The sequence below is a fragment of the Petromyzon marinus genome, chromosome 50, assembly GCF_048934315.1.
Source record: "Petromyzon marinus isolate PM22_M1 ecotype Great Lakes invasive population chromosome 50, UKy_Petmar_22M1.pri1.0, whole genome shotgun sequence".
Taxonomy (NCBI): Eukaryota; Metazoa; Chordata; class Hyperoartia; order Petromyzontiformes; family Petromyzontidae; genus Petromyzon; species Petromyzon marinus.
The window spans coordinates 5,075,185-5,091,813 of NC_133716.1; the positions used below are offsets into that span (position 1 = coordinate 5,075,185).

General features: G+C 56.0%; 1 protein-coding gene across 5 annotated transcripts in view; it reads right to left on the minus strand.

The window, feature by feature from the left end:
* LOC116953192 (SH2 domain-containing protein 3C-like) overlaps nucleotides 1-16,629 on the minus strand; it is a 142,419-nt gene that overhangs the window by 23,176 nt on the left and 102,614 nt on the right. Inside the window, exon 1 of one of the 5 annotated variants that reach the window (XM_032973142.2) lies at nucleotides 15,370-16,328. The exons of the other annotated variants lie outside the window; for them this stretch is intronic. Coding sequence (XP_032829033.2) covers nucleotides 15,370-15,438 — 69 coding nt within the window. The 5' untranslated portion in view covers nucleotides 15,439-16,328. Of the gene's footprint in view, nucleotides 1-15,369; nucleotides 16,329-16,629 lie in introns of those variants that run through there. 5 annotated transcript variants of the gene reach the window in all.

Consider the following 16,629-nt stretch of genomic DNA (forward strand, 5'->3'; position numbering starts at 1 on the left):
GAATGGTGGTCATGGTTACTTATGCCTCCACCGAAGATGAACATCCGTGGAGGGATGCAGGCAAAGCCGATGAGTCAGATGCCTTCTATGACCTCCTGTCACAGGTGCTGGCTAAAGTGGCCCCTCGGGATAGAGTCATCATGTTGGGTGACTTCAATGCCCGAGTTGGTCATGATACTGGCACCTGGTCTGGAGTGATTGGAGGGCATGGGCCAGATCAGCTCAATAACAACGGTAGGAGGCTGCTAGATTTTTGTGCAGCCCATGGGCTTGTAATTACCAACACGCTGTTCCGGCATCGGCGCATCCACACAACATCATGGATGCATGCCGGGTCCAAGCAAGAACATCTGCTGGACTACATAGTGACGGACCAGCGAATGCGAGCCCATGTCCTTGACACCAGGACCTACCGTGGAGCTGATCTGCCCTCTGACCATAGACTAGTCATCTGTAAGATGCGCCTGCCATTCTTCCACTCCGGTGGTGGGTGTACACCCAGGACCCCATTCCAACCTAAAGTGGCCTGGTCTCAGTTATCTGATGAAAGTTGCAAGCGAGAATTTCATCATCGCTTGCGGCTGGGATTGGCATCGTCCCCGACTCCTCCTGATGTCGAGGGTAAATTGGCGAGGTTTAGGACTGTGACTCATGCAGCTGCAATGGCTGCTTTGGGTACGCGGTCCAGACCTCCCCAGACACCCTGGATGACAGAGGAGTTGTTCAGGATGGTTGAGAAAAAGCGACAGGCCCGCTGTCATCGGCTACAGAATCCCACGTCAGAGAATGAGGAGGCTTACCGCAGCCTTCGCTCGGAGGTTCGGAGAGCCGTGAGGCGCTGCAAGGATGGGTGGTGGTCGCGGGTTGCTGAGGAGATGGAGTCTGCCTCAGTGGCCCGTGATCACAAGTCTCTATTTAACTCCATCAAAAAAGTAACCTGCAGCGCCACACCTATTACCATCATTAGGGGAAAAAACGGTGATCCAATTTCCGACCCCCAGGAACAGGTTCGCAGATTTGCTGAGCATTTCTGTGAGGTCCTGGGGGAGGGAAAATCCCTCAGCCAGGAAAACATCGTGGCACAAAGTGAGGATGACCCTGCTGAGGCTGCGGTGCCTCAAATATTGGATGAAGTCACCCCCTGTGAGTGGCTGGCTGAGGTGCCATCTGCTGAGGAAGTATTGAAGGCGATCCGGAGTCTGAGACCAGGAAAGGCAGCGGGCAGAGATGATCTCCCAAGCGAAATGCTGAGGGAGGGTGGCGTTTGTGCACAGACTGCCCTATATGACATCATAACAACAGTCTGGACCACTGGACGGGTTCCGCAGGATTGGAAGGATGCCCTGGTGGTCCCCCTTTTTAAGAAGGGGGACCGCACAGACTGTAACAACTACAGGGGCATCTCACTCCTCAGTGTGCCGGGAAAGGTCCTGGCAAGGATTATTCAGCATCGCCTTGCCAGGCACGCTGAGGAGAGGCTTGCGGAGCCCCAATGCGGTTTCAGGAAAGGGCGGTCCTGCACAGATGCCATATTTTCTGTCCGTCTGCTACAGCAGAGGTGTAGGGAATTCCAACAAGACCTACATCTCTGCTTTATTGACCTGGTCAAGGCCTATGATACCATCAGTAGGCCTGGGCTCTGGGTCGTTCTTCGTGCTTTTGGAGTACCTGACCCTCTGCTCACGATCAGTAAGGACCTTCATGATGGTGAGCGGGCCCGGGTAAAACTACGTGGCCGGGAGTCAGAGCCATTCCCTGTACACCTTGGGGTGCGACAGGGATGTCCTCTGGCTCCCACATTATTTAACATCTATTTTGACCACGTAGTTCGTGAAGCCTTCAATAGCTGTACCGGGGGAATCTCCATATGGTACAGATATAATGGGAGGCTAATCGATGCCCGGGTGCGGTCAAGGGATGGCTCCCTATTGCTCAACCACGTTATGCATGCTGATGACTTGGTAATAGCTGCTCAGTCAGAGGAGGAGTTGGAGACGCTGCTGCTGAGACTGGAGCGTGCCACTAAGAGGTGGGGCCTTACCATCAGCCCCACCAAAACTAAGCACCTGCCTGGGTATTTTGTACCATCGGACACTCCACCCCCACAACTCCCAATCAGTGATGGGGCAGTTGTGGAGAGAGTGGAGAGTTTCCCATACCTGGGCAGTGTGCTTATGACTGGCTCCAGTTTAACAGCAGAGGTCTCACTCCGAATCAGTCGAGCGGCAATATCTTTTCATCGGTTGCGTAACGCTGTGTGGAAGCTACCTGGTCTGTCGCTCCGCACTAAGCTTCAGGTCTTCTCGGCCACGGTCATTCCCTCCCTTCTCTACGCTTGCGAAACGTGGACCCCCCTAATGGAACATCTTCGCCGGTTAGAAACATTTAGGCTGGCCTGCCTACGATCCATCCTGGGTCTAACCAGACTGGATTGTGTGAGGAGCTCACAAATCCTTGAAAGATCTGGGCAGGGTCCCATCGGTGAGCTCCTCCGGCAGGCAAGGCTGCGATGGCTGGGTCATGTAGCCCGCATGCCCAGCCACCGCATGCCGAAACAGCTTTTGTTTGGCCGGATTGAGGGGGCTAGGCGGGTGCGGCACGGGCTAGAGAAGAGATGGAGTGATGTGGTACAGGAGGACGTGGAGCTGAGTGGACTTGCCGATGACTGGTACCAGCGGTGTCAAGATCGGCCTCTGTGGAGGAGGCTCGTGAAGGATGCTACTGGGCAGTTGGAGGCAGTCGCCCTCCAACAACAACGGAGGGCGGAGGAGCGACGCTCACAACAGCGAGCGGAGCGCCGGGTGGCTAAAGCACAGCAGGTTGGCACAGTAGGGGGCACAGGTGGTGCATCAGCCAGTCATCTCAGTCAGTCGACCCGTGGCACCTGGGTCTGCCCCGTGACCTCCTGCCAGCGGGCGTTCGACACTTCACGTGGCCTCAGGGTGCACATAGCCTGGCACAAGCGTCGTGGTGACGTCACCGCCACTTAGTGGCGAATGGCGGTTGTTGTTGTTGTATGATGGTGTGTGTATGATGGTGTGTGTATGATGGTGTGTGTATGATGGTGTGTGTATATGTGATGGTGTGTGTATATGTGATGGTGTGTGTATATGTGATGGTGTGTGTATATGTGATGGTGTGTGTATATGTGATGGTGTGTGTATATGTGATGGTGTGTGTATATGTGATGGTGTGTGTATATGTGATGGTGTGTGTATATGTGATGGTGTGTGTATATGTGATGGTGTGTGTATATGTGATGGTGTGTGTATATGTGATGGTGTGTGTATATGTGATGGTGTGTGTATATGTGATGGTGTGTGTATATGTGATGGTGTGTATATGTGATGGTGTGTGTATATGTGATGGTGTGTGTATATGTGATGGTGTGTGTATATGTGATGGTGTGTGTATATGTGATGGTGTGTGTATATGTGATGGTGTGTGTATATGTGATGGTGTGTGTATATGTGATGGTGTGTGTATATGTGATGGTGTGTGTATATGTGATGGTGTGTGTATATGTGATGGTGTGTGTATATGTGATGGTGTGTGTATATGTGATGGTGTGTGTATATGTGATGGTGTGTGTATATGTGATGGTGTGTGTATATGTGATGGTGTGTGTGTGATGGTGTGTGTGTGATGGTGTGTGTGTGATGGTGTGTGTGTGATGGTGTGTGTGTGATGGTGTGTATGTGTGATGGTGTGTGTGATGGAGTGTGTGTGTGATGGTGTGTGTGTGTGATGGTGTGTGTGTGTGTGATGGTGTGTGTGATGGTGTGTGTGTGATGGTGTGTGTATGATGGTGTGTATGATGGTGTGTGTGTATATGTGCACGTGTGTGTATGATGGTGTGTGTATGATGGTGTGTGTGTGTATATGTACACGTGTGTGTATGTATGTGTTTAGCAAGGGAGTGCTGCTGTCACTTTTTTTTTAACACTGCGCAACACTGCCAACAAACCAGGGTTCAATTCCAGGCCATTCGTAACATCGATCGGCATCTGAACTTTTACCGAACGAACCACCACCCCTAGGTCGACTCAGCCTTAAACGAGGAGCTGGGGCCCCGGGTGCAAGCATCGGGCACTCCGACGTGGTCCAGGCGACTGACACAAAGGCAAAAGATCCCCGTGTAGCCTTTACCTGCCTGTTGGGGCAAGTTCCGCTCGCGAGTAGCACCTATGAAGATCGGCACGGCACACGAGGGGGATGGGTGCCCGCTTTTGTCTCCCCCAGTGCTGTTTTGGTGGTGGTGGTGGGGGCACGTTGCACTAAAGGCCACCAGTGGGCCCAGCAGTGCCGAAATACGCAGACGAAATTGGCTATGTACCTACATGTTTTGTGTGCGCGTGCGCGTGCGTGTATATATATCTATATATTTTTTACCCAAAGAATGTTGCAGAGCTAGGAGAAAGGCTAGAAGGGGCAAAACCGTCCGGTGATTCCCAGCCAGAGCGGTTGTGTCGGTTGAGTTGCTTTGCTCACAGAAGATGGACATCACCAAGCCAGCAATGATTTTGGCGTATCCCTCTCTCTTGTTCGGCTCATCTCTCTCTGTGCCCTCTCTCTCCCGAGTGTAAGCTCCGTGCCTGATGTCCTGGCGAATCCCAGCCGGCTACTGAAGGCTGTTATCACCGTAGCCGTCATCATCATCATCGGCGAGGGTCAATCCACTGCTGGATGAAGGGACCGCCGCCGCACCCTACGACCCCGCGATGCCACAATCCGCCCGGCGCCCGCCACGCACGCCGCTGTCGTCGGCGGACTTGTTCTACCCACTGCTGGATGGGGGAGGCGGCCTCGCCGGCGCCCCGTCTTCCTGCGTCGCGTTCACGGCGGCGGCGTTCCCCCCTTCGGGCTGCCGTGCCGTCGCCCGGCCACGTCGATCGCAACGCCGTCTCCCCCCTCCGGCGACGCGTAACCCGCCCTGGCCCCACGATTAATTTTATCTCGGCGGCTTGGCGGCGACGGAACTCTGGATTCGCTCCTGTGATCTTTGCGCCGCGCGAGCACGGCGGTTCCGGCGCGAACAAACCCTGGGGCCCCGCGCTCCTCTTGTGCACTCCCTCCTCGGGAGGTCCGTCAGCCACGTGAACATCCCCGTCAGCCACGTGAACATCCCCGTCAGCCGCGTGAACATCCCCGTCAGCCACGTGAATATCCCCGTCAGCCGCGTGAACATCCCCGTCAGCCGCGTGAACATCCCCGTCAGCCACGTGAACATCCCCGTCAGCCGCGTGAACATCCCCGTCAGCCGCGTGAACATCCCCGTCAGCCGCGTGAACATCCCCGGCAGCCACGTGAACATCCCCGTCAGCCACGTGAACATCCCCGGCAGCCACGTGAACATCCCCGTCAGCCACGTGAACATCCCCGTCAATCGGGCTGCCGGAGGAACGATGGGGCGACTCTGCCGCATGAGATTCACGCGCGCCTCCGTGTGTGTTGTGTGCGTACCCGGGGAGCGGTGGTGCAACGGTTAGCGTGCTGTGCCACGAACCCGGCAACCCCAGTTCGATTCCCGCTCGGGGCCTACACCGGTGACGATTATCCGAACCGGTCCTAAGTCGACTCAGCCTCAAACGAGAACCTGGTGCGGCGTGTAAACATCGGCACTTGGGAGACAAAGGCGGCCGGGCGTGGTGCTGGCCACCCACCCCCTCGTGCGCCGTGCCAGCCTTCATAGGTGCTCGCTAACAGCACTTGCCATTACAGTCTGTGAAGGCTTTACGGTGGATCTTTGTCTTCAACACGTAACCCGGTCAACCGACTTCGATTCTCGCTCACGGCCAACATCAGCGATGTGTATCTGAACCGGTTCTGGGCCTCCCCTTGGTCGAGTCACCCCTGAACGGAGTAGCTGATGCGGTCTGTGTAAACATCGGCAAATGGGGGAGACAAAGGCGGCCGGGGCGTGGTGTTGGCCACCCCCTCATAGGCGTGCCGTGCCGGCCTTCACAGTCGCTCGCTTGCAGGCCTGCTCGGCGATCTTCTTCATACGGCTGATGCGAACGACGTGGTCGGCGAGCCAGACGATTGAGTCAGGGATAGCAAGTGCAGCGGTGCCATCCCTGCTGCTGCGACGACGACGATGATGGTGCCCTGGCTCCCTTCGTCTTTGTGAATCGGACGTTGAGCCTCGGTTATACGTCCCAGGGTTCTGTTCTGTTTTCGCTAATACGGGAAGCGGTGGGGTTGGGGCGTGCGGAAATTTTGGTGGTGGTGGTGGTGGTGGAGATGGTGGTGGTGGGGGGCGAGGGTGGTGGAGGTGGTGGCGATGGTGGCGGCGGCGATGGTGGTGGGGGGGTCAATGGTGGTGGTGGCGGCGGTGGTGGCGATGGCGGCGGTGGTGGGGAGGTCGATGGTGGTGGCGGCGGCGGTGGTGGTGGTGGCAATGGTGGTGACTGCGGTATGGGTAAGTGGGGTGGAGGAGGGCGGCGATCGTCGCGTTTGGATTTTCATCGACGGCGGCGGCACGCTCGCCCGCGGTGGGAGCGAACGATGCGCGCGCGGGGGGATGTCTCGAATTTAATCTACATTTAAAAAAATAAAAATAATTATAATAAACCCAGCGCGATGAAGTGGGCCCATTGTGTGAGTGAATTATTCCCGAAGAGCGGCGGTCGCCTGGCGGAGTGTCGGCCCCACTCCTCTCCGCCGGCGCTCGTACAAAGCGGCCCCTCTCTCTCTGCTCGCTCGCTCGCTCATTATTCGAGGTTTAGAACTCTGCAAGTGGCGGCTAAGCCGTCAAACAAGCACACACACGTACACAAGACAAAGATCCCCCGTATAGCCTGTAACAGCCTGTGACAGGCTAAACGGGGGCAAGTGCTGTTAGCGAGCACCTGCGAGGAATGTCCGGCTACGGCACACGAGGGGGGTGGGTGGCCAGCACCACGCCCGGCCGCCTTTGTCTCCCCAGTGGCGATGTTTACACACCGCACCAGGTACTCATTTGAGGCTGAGTCGACCTAGGGGAGGCCCATGACCTGTTTATATAATCGTCACTGGTGTCGGCCGTGAGAGGGGGAATTGAACTCGGGTCGCCGGGTTCGTAGTGCAGTGCGCTCACCACTACACCACCGCTCCCAAACGCTCACACACTCCAGTACACACACTTACATGCTGCTTCATACACACTCTAACAAAGACGTTTTCACATCCACTGTCACACAAAGACACTCTCACACTCATACACACAAACACCCTCACACACACACAAACGAACTCTCATACACACACACCCACACTCCCACACACTCCCACACACACTCACACCCACACTCCCACACACTCACACACACTCACACCCACACACACTCACTGTCACACCCAAGACAAACACATACACACAATCACTCTCACACCCACACTAACACCCACTCTCACACACTCTCACACACTCACTCTCTCACTCTCTCAGATACTCTCACACACTCTCACACACACTCTCTCACACAGTCACACTCTCACACACACACACTCTCTCACACTCTCACACACATACTCACACCCTCACACACACACTCTCTCACACACACTCTCTCACACACACACTCACACTCTCACACACTTTCACACTCACACACACTCTCTCACACACACACACTCCCACACACTCCCACACACTCACACCCACACACACTCACTGTCACACCCAAGACAAATACATACACACAATCACTCTCACACCCACACTAACACCCACTCTCACACACTCTCACACACTCACTCTCTCACTCTCTCAGATACTCTCACACACTCTCTCACACTCACACTCTCACACACACACTCTCTCTCACACACTCTCACACACACACACTCTCTCACACTCTCTCACACACACTCTCACACACTCTCACACACTCTCTCTCACACACACTCTCTCACACACACACTCACACTCTCACACACTTTCACACTCACACACACTCTCTCACACACACTCTCTCACACACACACTCACACTCTCACACACACACTCTCACACACACACTCTCACACACACACTCTCACACACACACTCTCACACACACACTCTCTCACACTCTCACACACACACACTCTCACACACACACATACTCTCACACACTCTCACACACACTCTCTCACACTAACACACACTCTCTCTCACACACACTCTCTCTCACACACACTCTCACACACACACTCTCTCACACACTCTCACACACACTCTCACACACACACACTCTCACACACACTCTCACACACACACACCCTCTCACACTCTCACACACTAACACACTCTCACACACACTCTCTCTCTCACACACACTCACACTCTCACACACACTCTCTCACACACACACTCACACTCTCACACTCACTCTCACACACTAACACACTCTCACACTAACACTCTCTCACACTCTCACTCTCTCACTCTCACACACACACTCTCACACACACACACTCTCACACACACACACTAACACACTCTCACACACTCTCACACACCCTCACACAGCCCCGGGCTGCCAACGCCTCCCCACCCCCCCCACCACCCCCTGCCTACCCCCCCCCCCTCAGCACCGCATGGAGCTGGCTGGGCACACATCCAGCAGGCAGCCGAGTGTGAGGGGCGGGGCGGCGAGGGAGGAGGGGGTGGGGGCTGCGGGTGGGAGAGGAGGAGGCGGCTGAGATTCTGCAGGGTCGGATGGGGTGGTGGTGGTGGTGGTCTCCATGGTAACCACCGTGGCAGCAGCAGCAGCAGCAAATGTCCGGTTACGCCACACTTAGACGGCGATTTCATTACGCGCCTTGCGGGTGTAGAGGAGGAGGTGGAGGGGGTGGAGTCATCCACAGTGCTGAGCGTCTGTGACAACGCCTCCAACAGGGGTGGAGTCATCCACAGTGCTGAGCGTCTGTGACAACGCCTCCAACAGGGGTGGAGTCATCCACAGTGCTGAGTGTCTGTGACAACGCCTCCAACAGGGGTGGAGTCATCCATAGTGCTGAGTGTCTGTGACATCGCCTCCAACAGGGGTGGAGTCATCCATAGTGCTGAGTGTCTGTGACATCGCTTCCAACAGGGGTGGACTCATCCATAGTGCTGAGTGTCTGTGATAACGCCTCCAACAGGGGTGGACATCCATAGTGCTGAGTGTCTGTGACATCGCTTCCAACAGGGGTGGACTCATCCATAGTGCTGAGTGTCTGTGACAACGCCTCCAACAGGGGTGGACATCCATAGTGCTGAGTGTCTGTGACATCGCCTCCAACAGGGGTGGACATCCATAGTGCTGAGTGTCTGTGACAACGCCTCCAACAGGGGTGGACATCCATAGTGCTGAGTGTCTGTGACATCGCCTCCAACAGGGGTGGACATCCATAGTGCTGCGTGTCTGTGACAACGCCTCCAACAGGGGTGGAGTCATCCATAGTGCTGAGTGTCTGTGACAACGCCTCCAACAGGGGTGGACATCCATAGTGCTGAGTGTCTGTGACATCGCTTCCAACAGGGGTGGACTCATCCATAGTGCTGAGTGTCTGTGACAACGCCTCCAACAGGGGTGGACATCCATAGTGCTGAGTGTCTGTGACATCGCCTCCAACAGGGGTGGACATCCATAGTGCTGAGTGTCTGTGACAACGCCTCCAACAGGGGTGGACATCCATAGTGCTGAGTGTCTGTGACATCGCTTCCAACAGGGGTGGACTCATCCATAGTGCTGAGTGTCTGTGACAACGCCTCCAACAGGGGTGGACATCCATAGTGCTGAGTGTCTGTGACAACCCCTCCAACAGGGGTGGACATCCATAGTGCTGAGTGTCTGTGACAACGCCTCCAACAGGGGTGGACATCCATAGTGCTGAGTGTCTGTGACATCGCCTCCAACAGGGGTGGAGTCATCCATAGTGCTGCGTGTCTGTGACAACGCCTCCAACAGGGGTGGAGTCATCCATAGTGCTGAGTGTCTGTGACAACCCCTCCAACAGGGGTGGACATCCATAGTGCTGAGTGTCTGTGACAACGCCTCCAACAGGGGTGGACTCATCCATAGTGCTGAGTGTCTGTGACAACCCCTCCAACAGGGGTGGAGTCATCCATAGTGCTGAGTGTCTGTGACAACGCCTCCAACAGGGGTGGAGTCATCCATAGTGCAGAGTGTCTGTGACATCGCCTCCAACAGGGGTGGACATCCATAGTGCAGAGTGTCTGTGACATCGCCTCCAACAGGGGTGGACATCCATAGTGCTGAGTGTCTGTGACAACGCCTCCAACAGAGGGGACATCCATAGTGCTGAGTGTCTGTGACAACGCCTCCAACAGGGGTGGAGTCATCCATAGTGCTGAGTGTCTGTGACAACGCCTCCAACAGGGGTGGAGTCATCCATAGTGCTGCGTGTCTGTGACATCGCCTCCAACAGGGTGGACATCCACAGTGCTGAGTGTCTGTGACAACGCCTCCAACAGGGGTGGAGTCATCCATAGTGCTGCGTGTCTGTGACAACGCCTCCAACAGGGGTGGACATCCATAGTGCTGATTGTCTGTGACAACGCCTCCAACAGGGGTGGACATCCATAGTGCTGAGTGTCTGTGACAACGCCTCCAACAGGGGTGGAGTCATCCATAGTGCCGAGTGTCTGTGACATCGCCTCCAACAGGGGTGGAGTCATCCATAGTGCTGAGTGTCTGTGACAACGCCTCCAACAGCGGGGGGGTTTGGGTTTATGATTTTGGTCGTGACGTTAAATAGAGGGCTTGGTGCCCGATTCGAAAAGATGGAAATTTCCGACACCGCTGCCATCATCACCACCGCCACCACCCCCGGGAGAAGTTTCTGAATCTTCTGCTGCTGGCGCGACCTTTATCTTTCACAAGCGGCCACAACGCCCCTCTCACATCCATCCCCACTGTTCACAGACTCTGTTGTCTTATTGTAATATCATTATTATTAATAATAATAACGATGATGATATTCCTAACGCGCGGACTGTGACGCGAGCGAGAGGCGCTCTCGCAGCCCGACGAGATGTTGTTGTTTTAATTTCGTTGTTTTAAAATAATGTTTGTTTGGGTGGCGCTGCTTCCTGCTGTTTTGTGCTCCTGCTGTTACTTAAACATACGTGCGAGCGGCAGTGCGATTCCCATGAGTCTAATGCGCGGTTGGCTGCGTACGGTGCGAAAGAAGTGCAACGCGCACACACGGACATGCTGACCCCGCTGCTGCTGCTGCTCATGAACAGTTAACCGTGCAAAATGCACGGTTAACACACGAAACATCAAACAAACTCGGCGAGTTCCGTGTCGGTAACAGCAGCAGCGCGTGTGTGTGGCTTTACGGAACGGACCCAGGTGCCGTGGGGTGACTGCGGTGCCAGGCTAGGTGCAGGAGGAGGTCACGGAACGGACCCAGGCGCCGTGGGGTGATTGCGGTGCCAGGCTAGGTGCAGGAGGAGGTCACGGAACGGACCCAGGCGCTGTGGGATGACTGCGGTGCCAGGCTAGGTGCAGGAGGAGGTCACGGAACGGACCCAGGCGCCGTGGGGTGACTGCGGTGCCAGGCTAGGTGCAGGAGGAGGTCACGGAACGGACCCAGGCACTGTGGGATGACTGCGGTGCCAGGCTAGGTGCAGGGGGAGGTCACGGAACCGACCCAAGCGCCGTGGGGTGACTGCGGTGCCAGGCTAGGTGCAGGGGGAGGTCACGGAACGGACCCAGGCGCCGCGGATTGACTGCGGTGCCAGGCTAGGTGCAGGAGGAGGTCACGGAACGGGCCCAGGCGCCGTGCGTTGACTGCGGTGCCAGGCTAGGTGCAGGAGGAGGTCACGGAACCGACCCAGGCGCCGTGCGCTGACTGCGGTGCCAGGCTAGGTGCAGGAGGAGGTCACTGAACGGGCACAGGCTCCGCGAGTTGACTGCGGTGCCAGGCTAGGTGCAGGAGGAGGTCACTGGGCACAGACTCCCCTGCCAGCGGGGATCCTCCGATACTTCACGTGGCCTCAATATTTGCGTCCGGCGTTGCGCGAAGCGCCGCGGTGACGTCGCCGCCACTTAGCGGCGGTTGTTGTTGTGCCGCTTTAAAAGCTACGACATAAATATATAAAAAAATAACAGCAGGCGACGTTCCTGGCAACGTCCCTCCTTCCTTCGTAGCGCGTGAGAGAGGGCCCCGAGTGAAGGCGTGGACGCTAAAACTCAGAGTCGCACACCGCACCTCCAATCAGCACGCTTGGCTACGTACGGTGTGAAAGAAGTTCAACGTACACCGCGTTGGGCCTGATGCATCGCACAGTACAGCCCCCCCCCCACCCCCAGTTCCGGATTATCCTAGTAGCACAAGTAGCTACATAATGCTATGGGCCCCGCACTTTCAAGGGCCCCGCGCTAAACGCTTTCAAGCTATCAATTCCGGTTCGGTGATTCTGCACTTGCACTACTACTATAGTACTATACCGCCTTCAACTTTTACGAATGACTGCGGTGTTTAAGGTTTGCGATTTGTCGTATTATCTGGCTGTATAGCAAATGAAAAAATACAATTACTTTACGTCACTATGCAAGTTCAAAATTAATGTTTTTAATATTTGTGTTTTTTTTATTTAGGGCCCCTTTATAACAACATAAGCTACAGGCCCCGCACGAGCTTAATCCGGCACTGCCCCCCCCCACCCCCTGCCAAACCGGAGGTCCACCGGTTCGATTCGACCTCCAGGCGCGGCAGCTGAAACCACGGCACGGGATTCCTAAAATCTTCAAATCCTCACCCCTCCGCCCCCCGCCTCCCACCGGCAGGTCGCGTGCGCCGGGGGGCAAAGTGTGGGCACAGCGCTGCCGTGGAAGAGTAGGCCAATTGCCCTCTCGAGAGAGGCCTCTGCGAGGGCTCCGTCGAGTGGTGGGCCACTTCCGACGGCAGTGGAGCGAGCCGGAAATTGCACGGCTGCGCCTCGATCGACTTACCAACCACACACATCCACAAAAAAAGACAAAGATCCCCCGTGTAGGCTCAACAAACTGCTGGGTCCAAGTGCTGTTCACGAGCAGTGCCTAAGAAGACCGGCACGGCACACGAGGGCGTGAGGTAGCCAGCACCGAGCCCGGCCGCCTTTGTCTCCCTCGTGGTGATCTTTATCAATCGCACTAGGTACTAATTTAAGGCTAAGCTGACCTTGGGGAGGCCCAACACCTGTCCAAATATTCGCCACTTTTATTATTGTTTCGTGAGCAGGAATCGAACTCGGGTCGCCGGGTTCGTAGCGCAGTGCATTAACCCCTACACTACCGCTCCCCACACACACGTCACCAATACCTACCACTGCACCTGTGCCAGGCCAGGTGCACTTTGAGTCTAGTACGAGGTTACAGGACAGACCCTAGGTGCCATGGGTTGACTCTCAACCCACACACACGCACATCCACACACAAAGGCAAAGATCCCCCGTATAGCCAGAACAGACTGTTGGGGAAAGTGCTATGAGCAAGCACCTATGAAGGCCGCCACGGCAGATGAGGGGTTGGTGGCTAATAGCACGCCCGGCCGCCTTTGTCTCCCCAGTGGTAATGTTAACACACCACACGAGGTACTCCACACACATGCGCACAACCACGCACACACACGCGCGCACATACACACACGCGCACATCCACACACACATCCACACACACACGCGCACATCCACACATCCACACACACACATCCACACACACACATCCACATACACACATCCACACACACGCGCACAACCACACACATCCACACACACACATCCACACATACACACATACATCCACACACACGCGCGCACAACCACACACACACACATCCACACACACACACATCCACACACACATCCACACAATGAATAAGCCATGACGCAATCGCTCGGATTCACTGGGAGGGCACCGCAGCCGTCATCATTGGCACCCGGGGCTCGCTCTGCATCCGACAACGCGAAGTGGAAACTCCGTTCACGGACGGCAACAAAAGGGGAACCGATCCCGGGAATTAGTCTCAGCCGGTGATCCCGGGGGCCTGGATTGGCGACTCTTCAGGACAGATATCCACACACGCGCACACGGTACGCGCCACAAAGACAAAGATCGCCCGTATAGCCTGAACAGACTGTTGGGGCAAGTGCTGTTAGCGAGCACCTTTAAAGGCCGGCACGGTACACGAGGGGGTGGATGGCCAACAACCACGCCCCGGCCGCCTTTGTCTCCCCAGTGGCGACGTTTACCACACACCGCACCAGCTACTCATTTGAGGCTGAGTTGACCCAGGGGAGGCCCACGACCGGTCAAGATAATCGTCACCTGTGTTGGCAGTGAGCGGGAATGGAACTCGGCTCGCTAACCACCGCACTACCGCTCTCCACACACTCCCCAACAATCTACACCACCGCTCCCTGTAACACCTACAACTACAACACCACTCCCTGTAACACCTACAACTACACCACCGCTCCCTGTAACACCTACAACTACACCACCGCTCCCTGTAACACCTACAACTACTCCACCACTCCCTGTAAAACCTACAACTACACCACCACTCCCTGTAACACCTACAACTACACCACCGCTCTCCACACACTCCCCAACACTCTACACCACCGCTCCCTGTAACACCTACAACTACACCACCGCTCCCTGTAACACCTACAACTACACCACCACTCCCTGTAACACCTACAACTACACCACCGCTCTCCACACACTCCCCAACACTCTACACCACCGCTCCCTGTAACACCTACAACTACACCACCACTCTCCACACACTCCCCAACACTCTACACCAGCCCTCTCCACACACTCCCTAACACTATACAACCTCCCGCTCCCTGTAACACCGACAAATACACCACCACTCCCCGTAACACCTGCAATTACACCACCACTCCCTGTAACACCTACAACTACACCACCGCTCCCCGTAACACCTACACCTACACCTCCTCTCCCTGTAGCATCTACACCTCCTCTCCCTGTAACACCTACACCTCCTCTGCCTGTAACATCTACACCTACACCTCCTCTCCTTGTAACATCTACACCTCCTCTCCCTGTAACACCTACACCTCCTCTCCCTGTAGCACCTACACCTCCTCTCCCTGTAACACCTACACCTCCTCTCCCTGTAGCACCTACACCTCCTCTCCCTGTGGGCCGTGCCACCTCCTCCGGTTTATCAACACCCGGCCCGCAAATCATTCGGTGAGTGCGTGAAGCCACGTGTCATCTTCATCATCGTCGTCGTCGTCGCCACCACCGTCAACAGCGGCGTCACGCCTGGACGTGGCCGTAACTACAACAAATATGAAATGTGCGATCGATAAAAAATAACAATTTGTAACGTAATATTTTTCACAAGCGGAGAAAGTCTCTGCGCACTCACCCCGTGACGCTTCGCTATCGGGTAGCTGTGCCTCCCTCTCCTCCGCGGCGCGTCAAAGTGCCCGGCCATGGAGCGGGCGACGCCGGTGTCATCGACGACGATGCGAGGGAGGAGGATGACGAGGAGGATGACGAGGAGGAGGAGGGGGACGGAGGGAGGCAGCGCCGCTCGCGACACCGACGAACGCGTCGTGAAGTTTAAAAATAAAATAAAGAAAATTGAAAAAACCTCGCCGGCGAACGGCGACGGGGAGCCAATCGCGGTGGGGTTGCAGGGATCAGCGATGATGGACGACACTCGGGCGGCGTGGAGGGGTTTCGTGAAGGGGTTTCGCCGTCTGCCTGCGAGGACGCTGCGCTAACGTCGCACGAAACGCGGAACATTGCGCCCGTTGCCCATGGCGAATTGTGACGTCTCGTGGCGGCGGTGGAGGAGAGGGAGAGAGAGGGACAGGGAGCGCGTGAGAGAGAGAATGAGAGAGAGAATGAGAGAGAGAGTGCGCGTGAGAGAGAGAGAGAATAAGAGAGAGAACGCGTGAGAGAGAGAGGGAGAGAGAGAACGCGTGAGAGAGAGAGAGAGAACGCGTGAGAGAGAGAATGAGAGAGAGAATGAGAGAGAACGCGTGAGAGAGAGAGGGAGAGAGAGAACGCGTGAGAGAGAGAGAGAGAACGCGTGAGAGAGAGAATGAGAGAGAGTGCGTGCGAGCGAGAATGAGAGAGAGAGAGAGTGCGCGTGAGAGAGAGAGAGGGAGAGAGAGAGGGACAGGGAGTGCGAGAGAGAGAGGGAGCGAGGGAGAGAGTGCAGGGTATTGACGGCTGTTTAAATGCTACCCCTCCCCGGCTTCAAACACGCGCACACACGCACGAGCGTACACACACGCACGAGCGCACACACGCACGTACATACGCACGCACGCACACGCACGTACACACACGCACGTACACACACGCATGCACGCACACGCACGCATGCACGCACACACAAACACGCACGCACGCACACGCACGTACACACACGCATACACGCACGCACACACACGTACGCACACACGCATGAGCGTACACGCACGCACACACGCACACACACACACGCGCACACACGCACACACAATCACGCGCACACACACACACGCGCACACACGCACACACACACACGCGCTTGGAATCGCTCGGGCGAGTCCAGCCACTGAGGGTCGTGGTGAGCGGCATCCTTGCCACCTGTAAGCCTCCTGCGTTTGGGCTCGTGTTCCCCCCCCCCCCC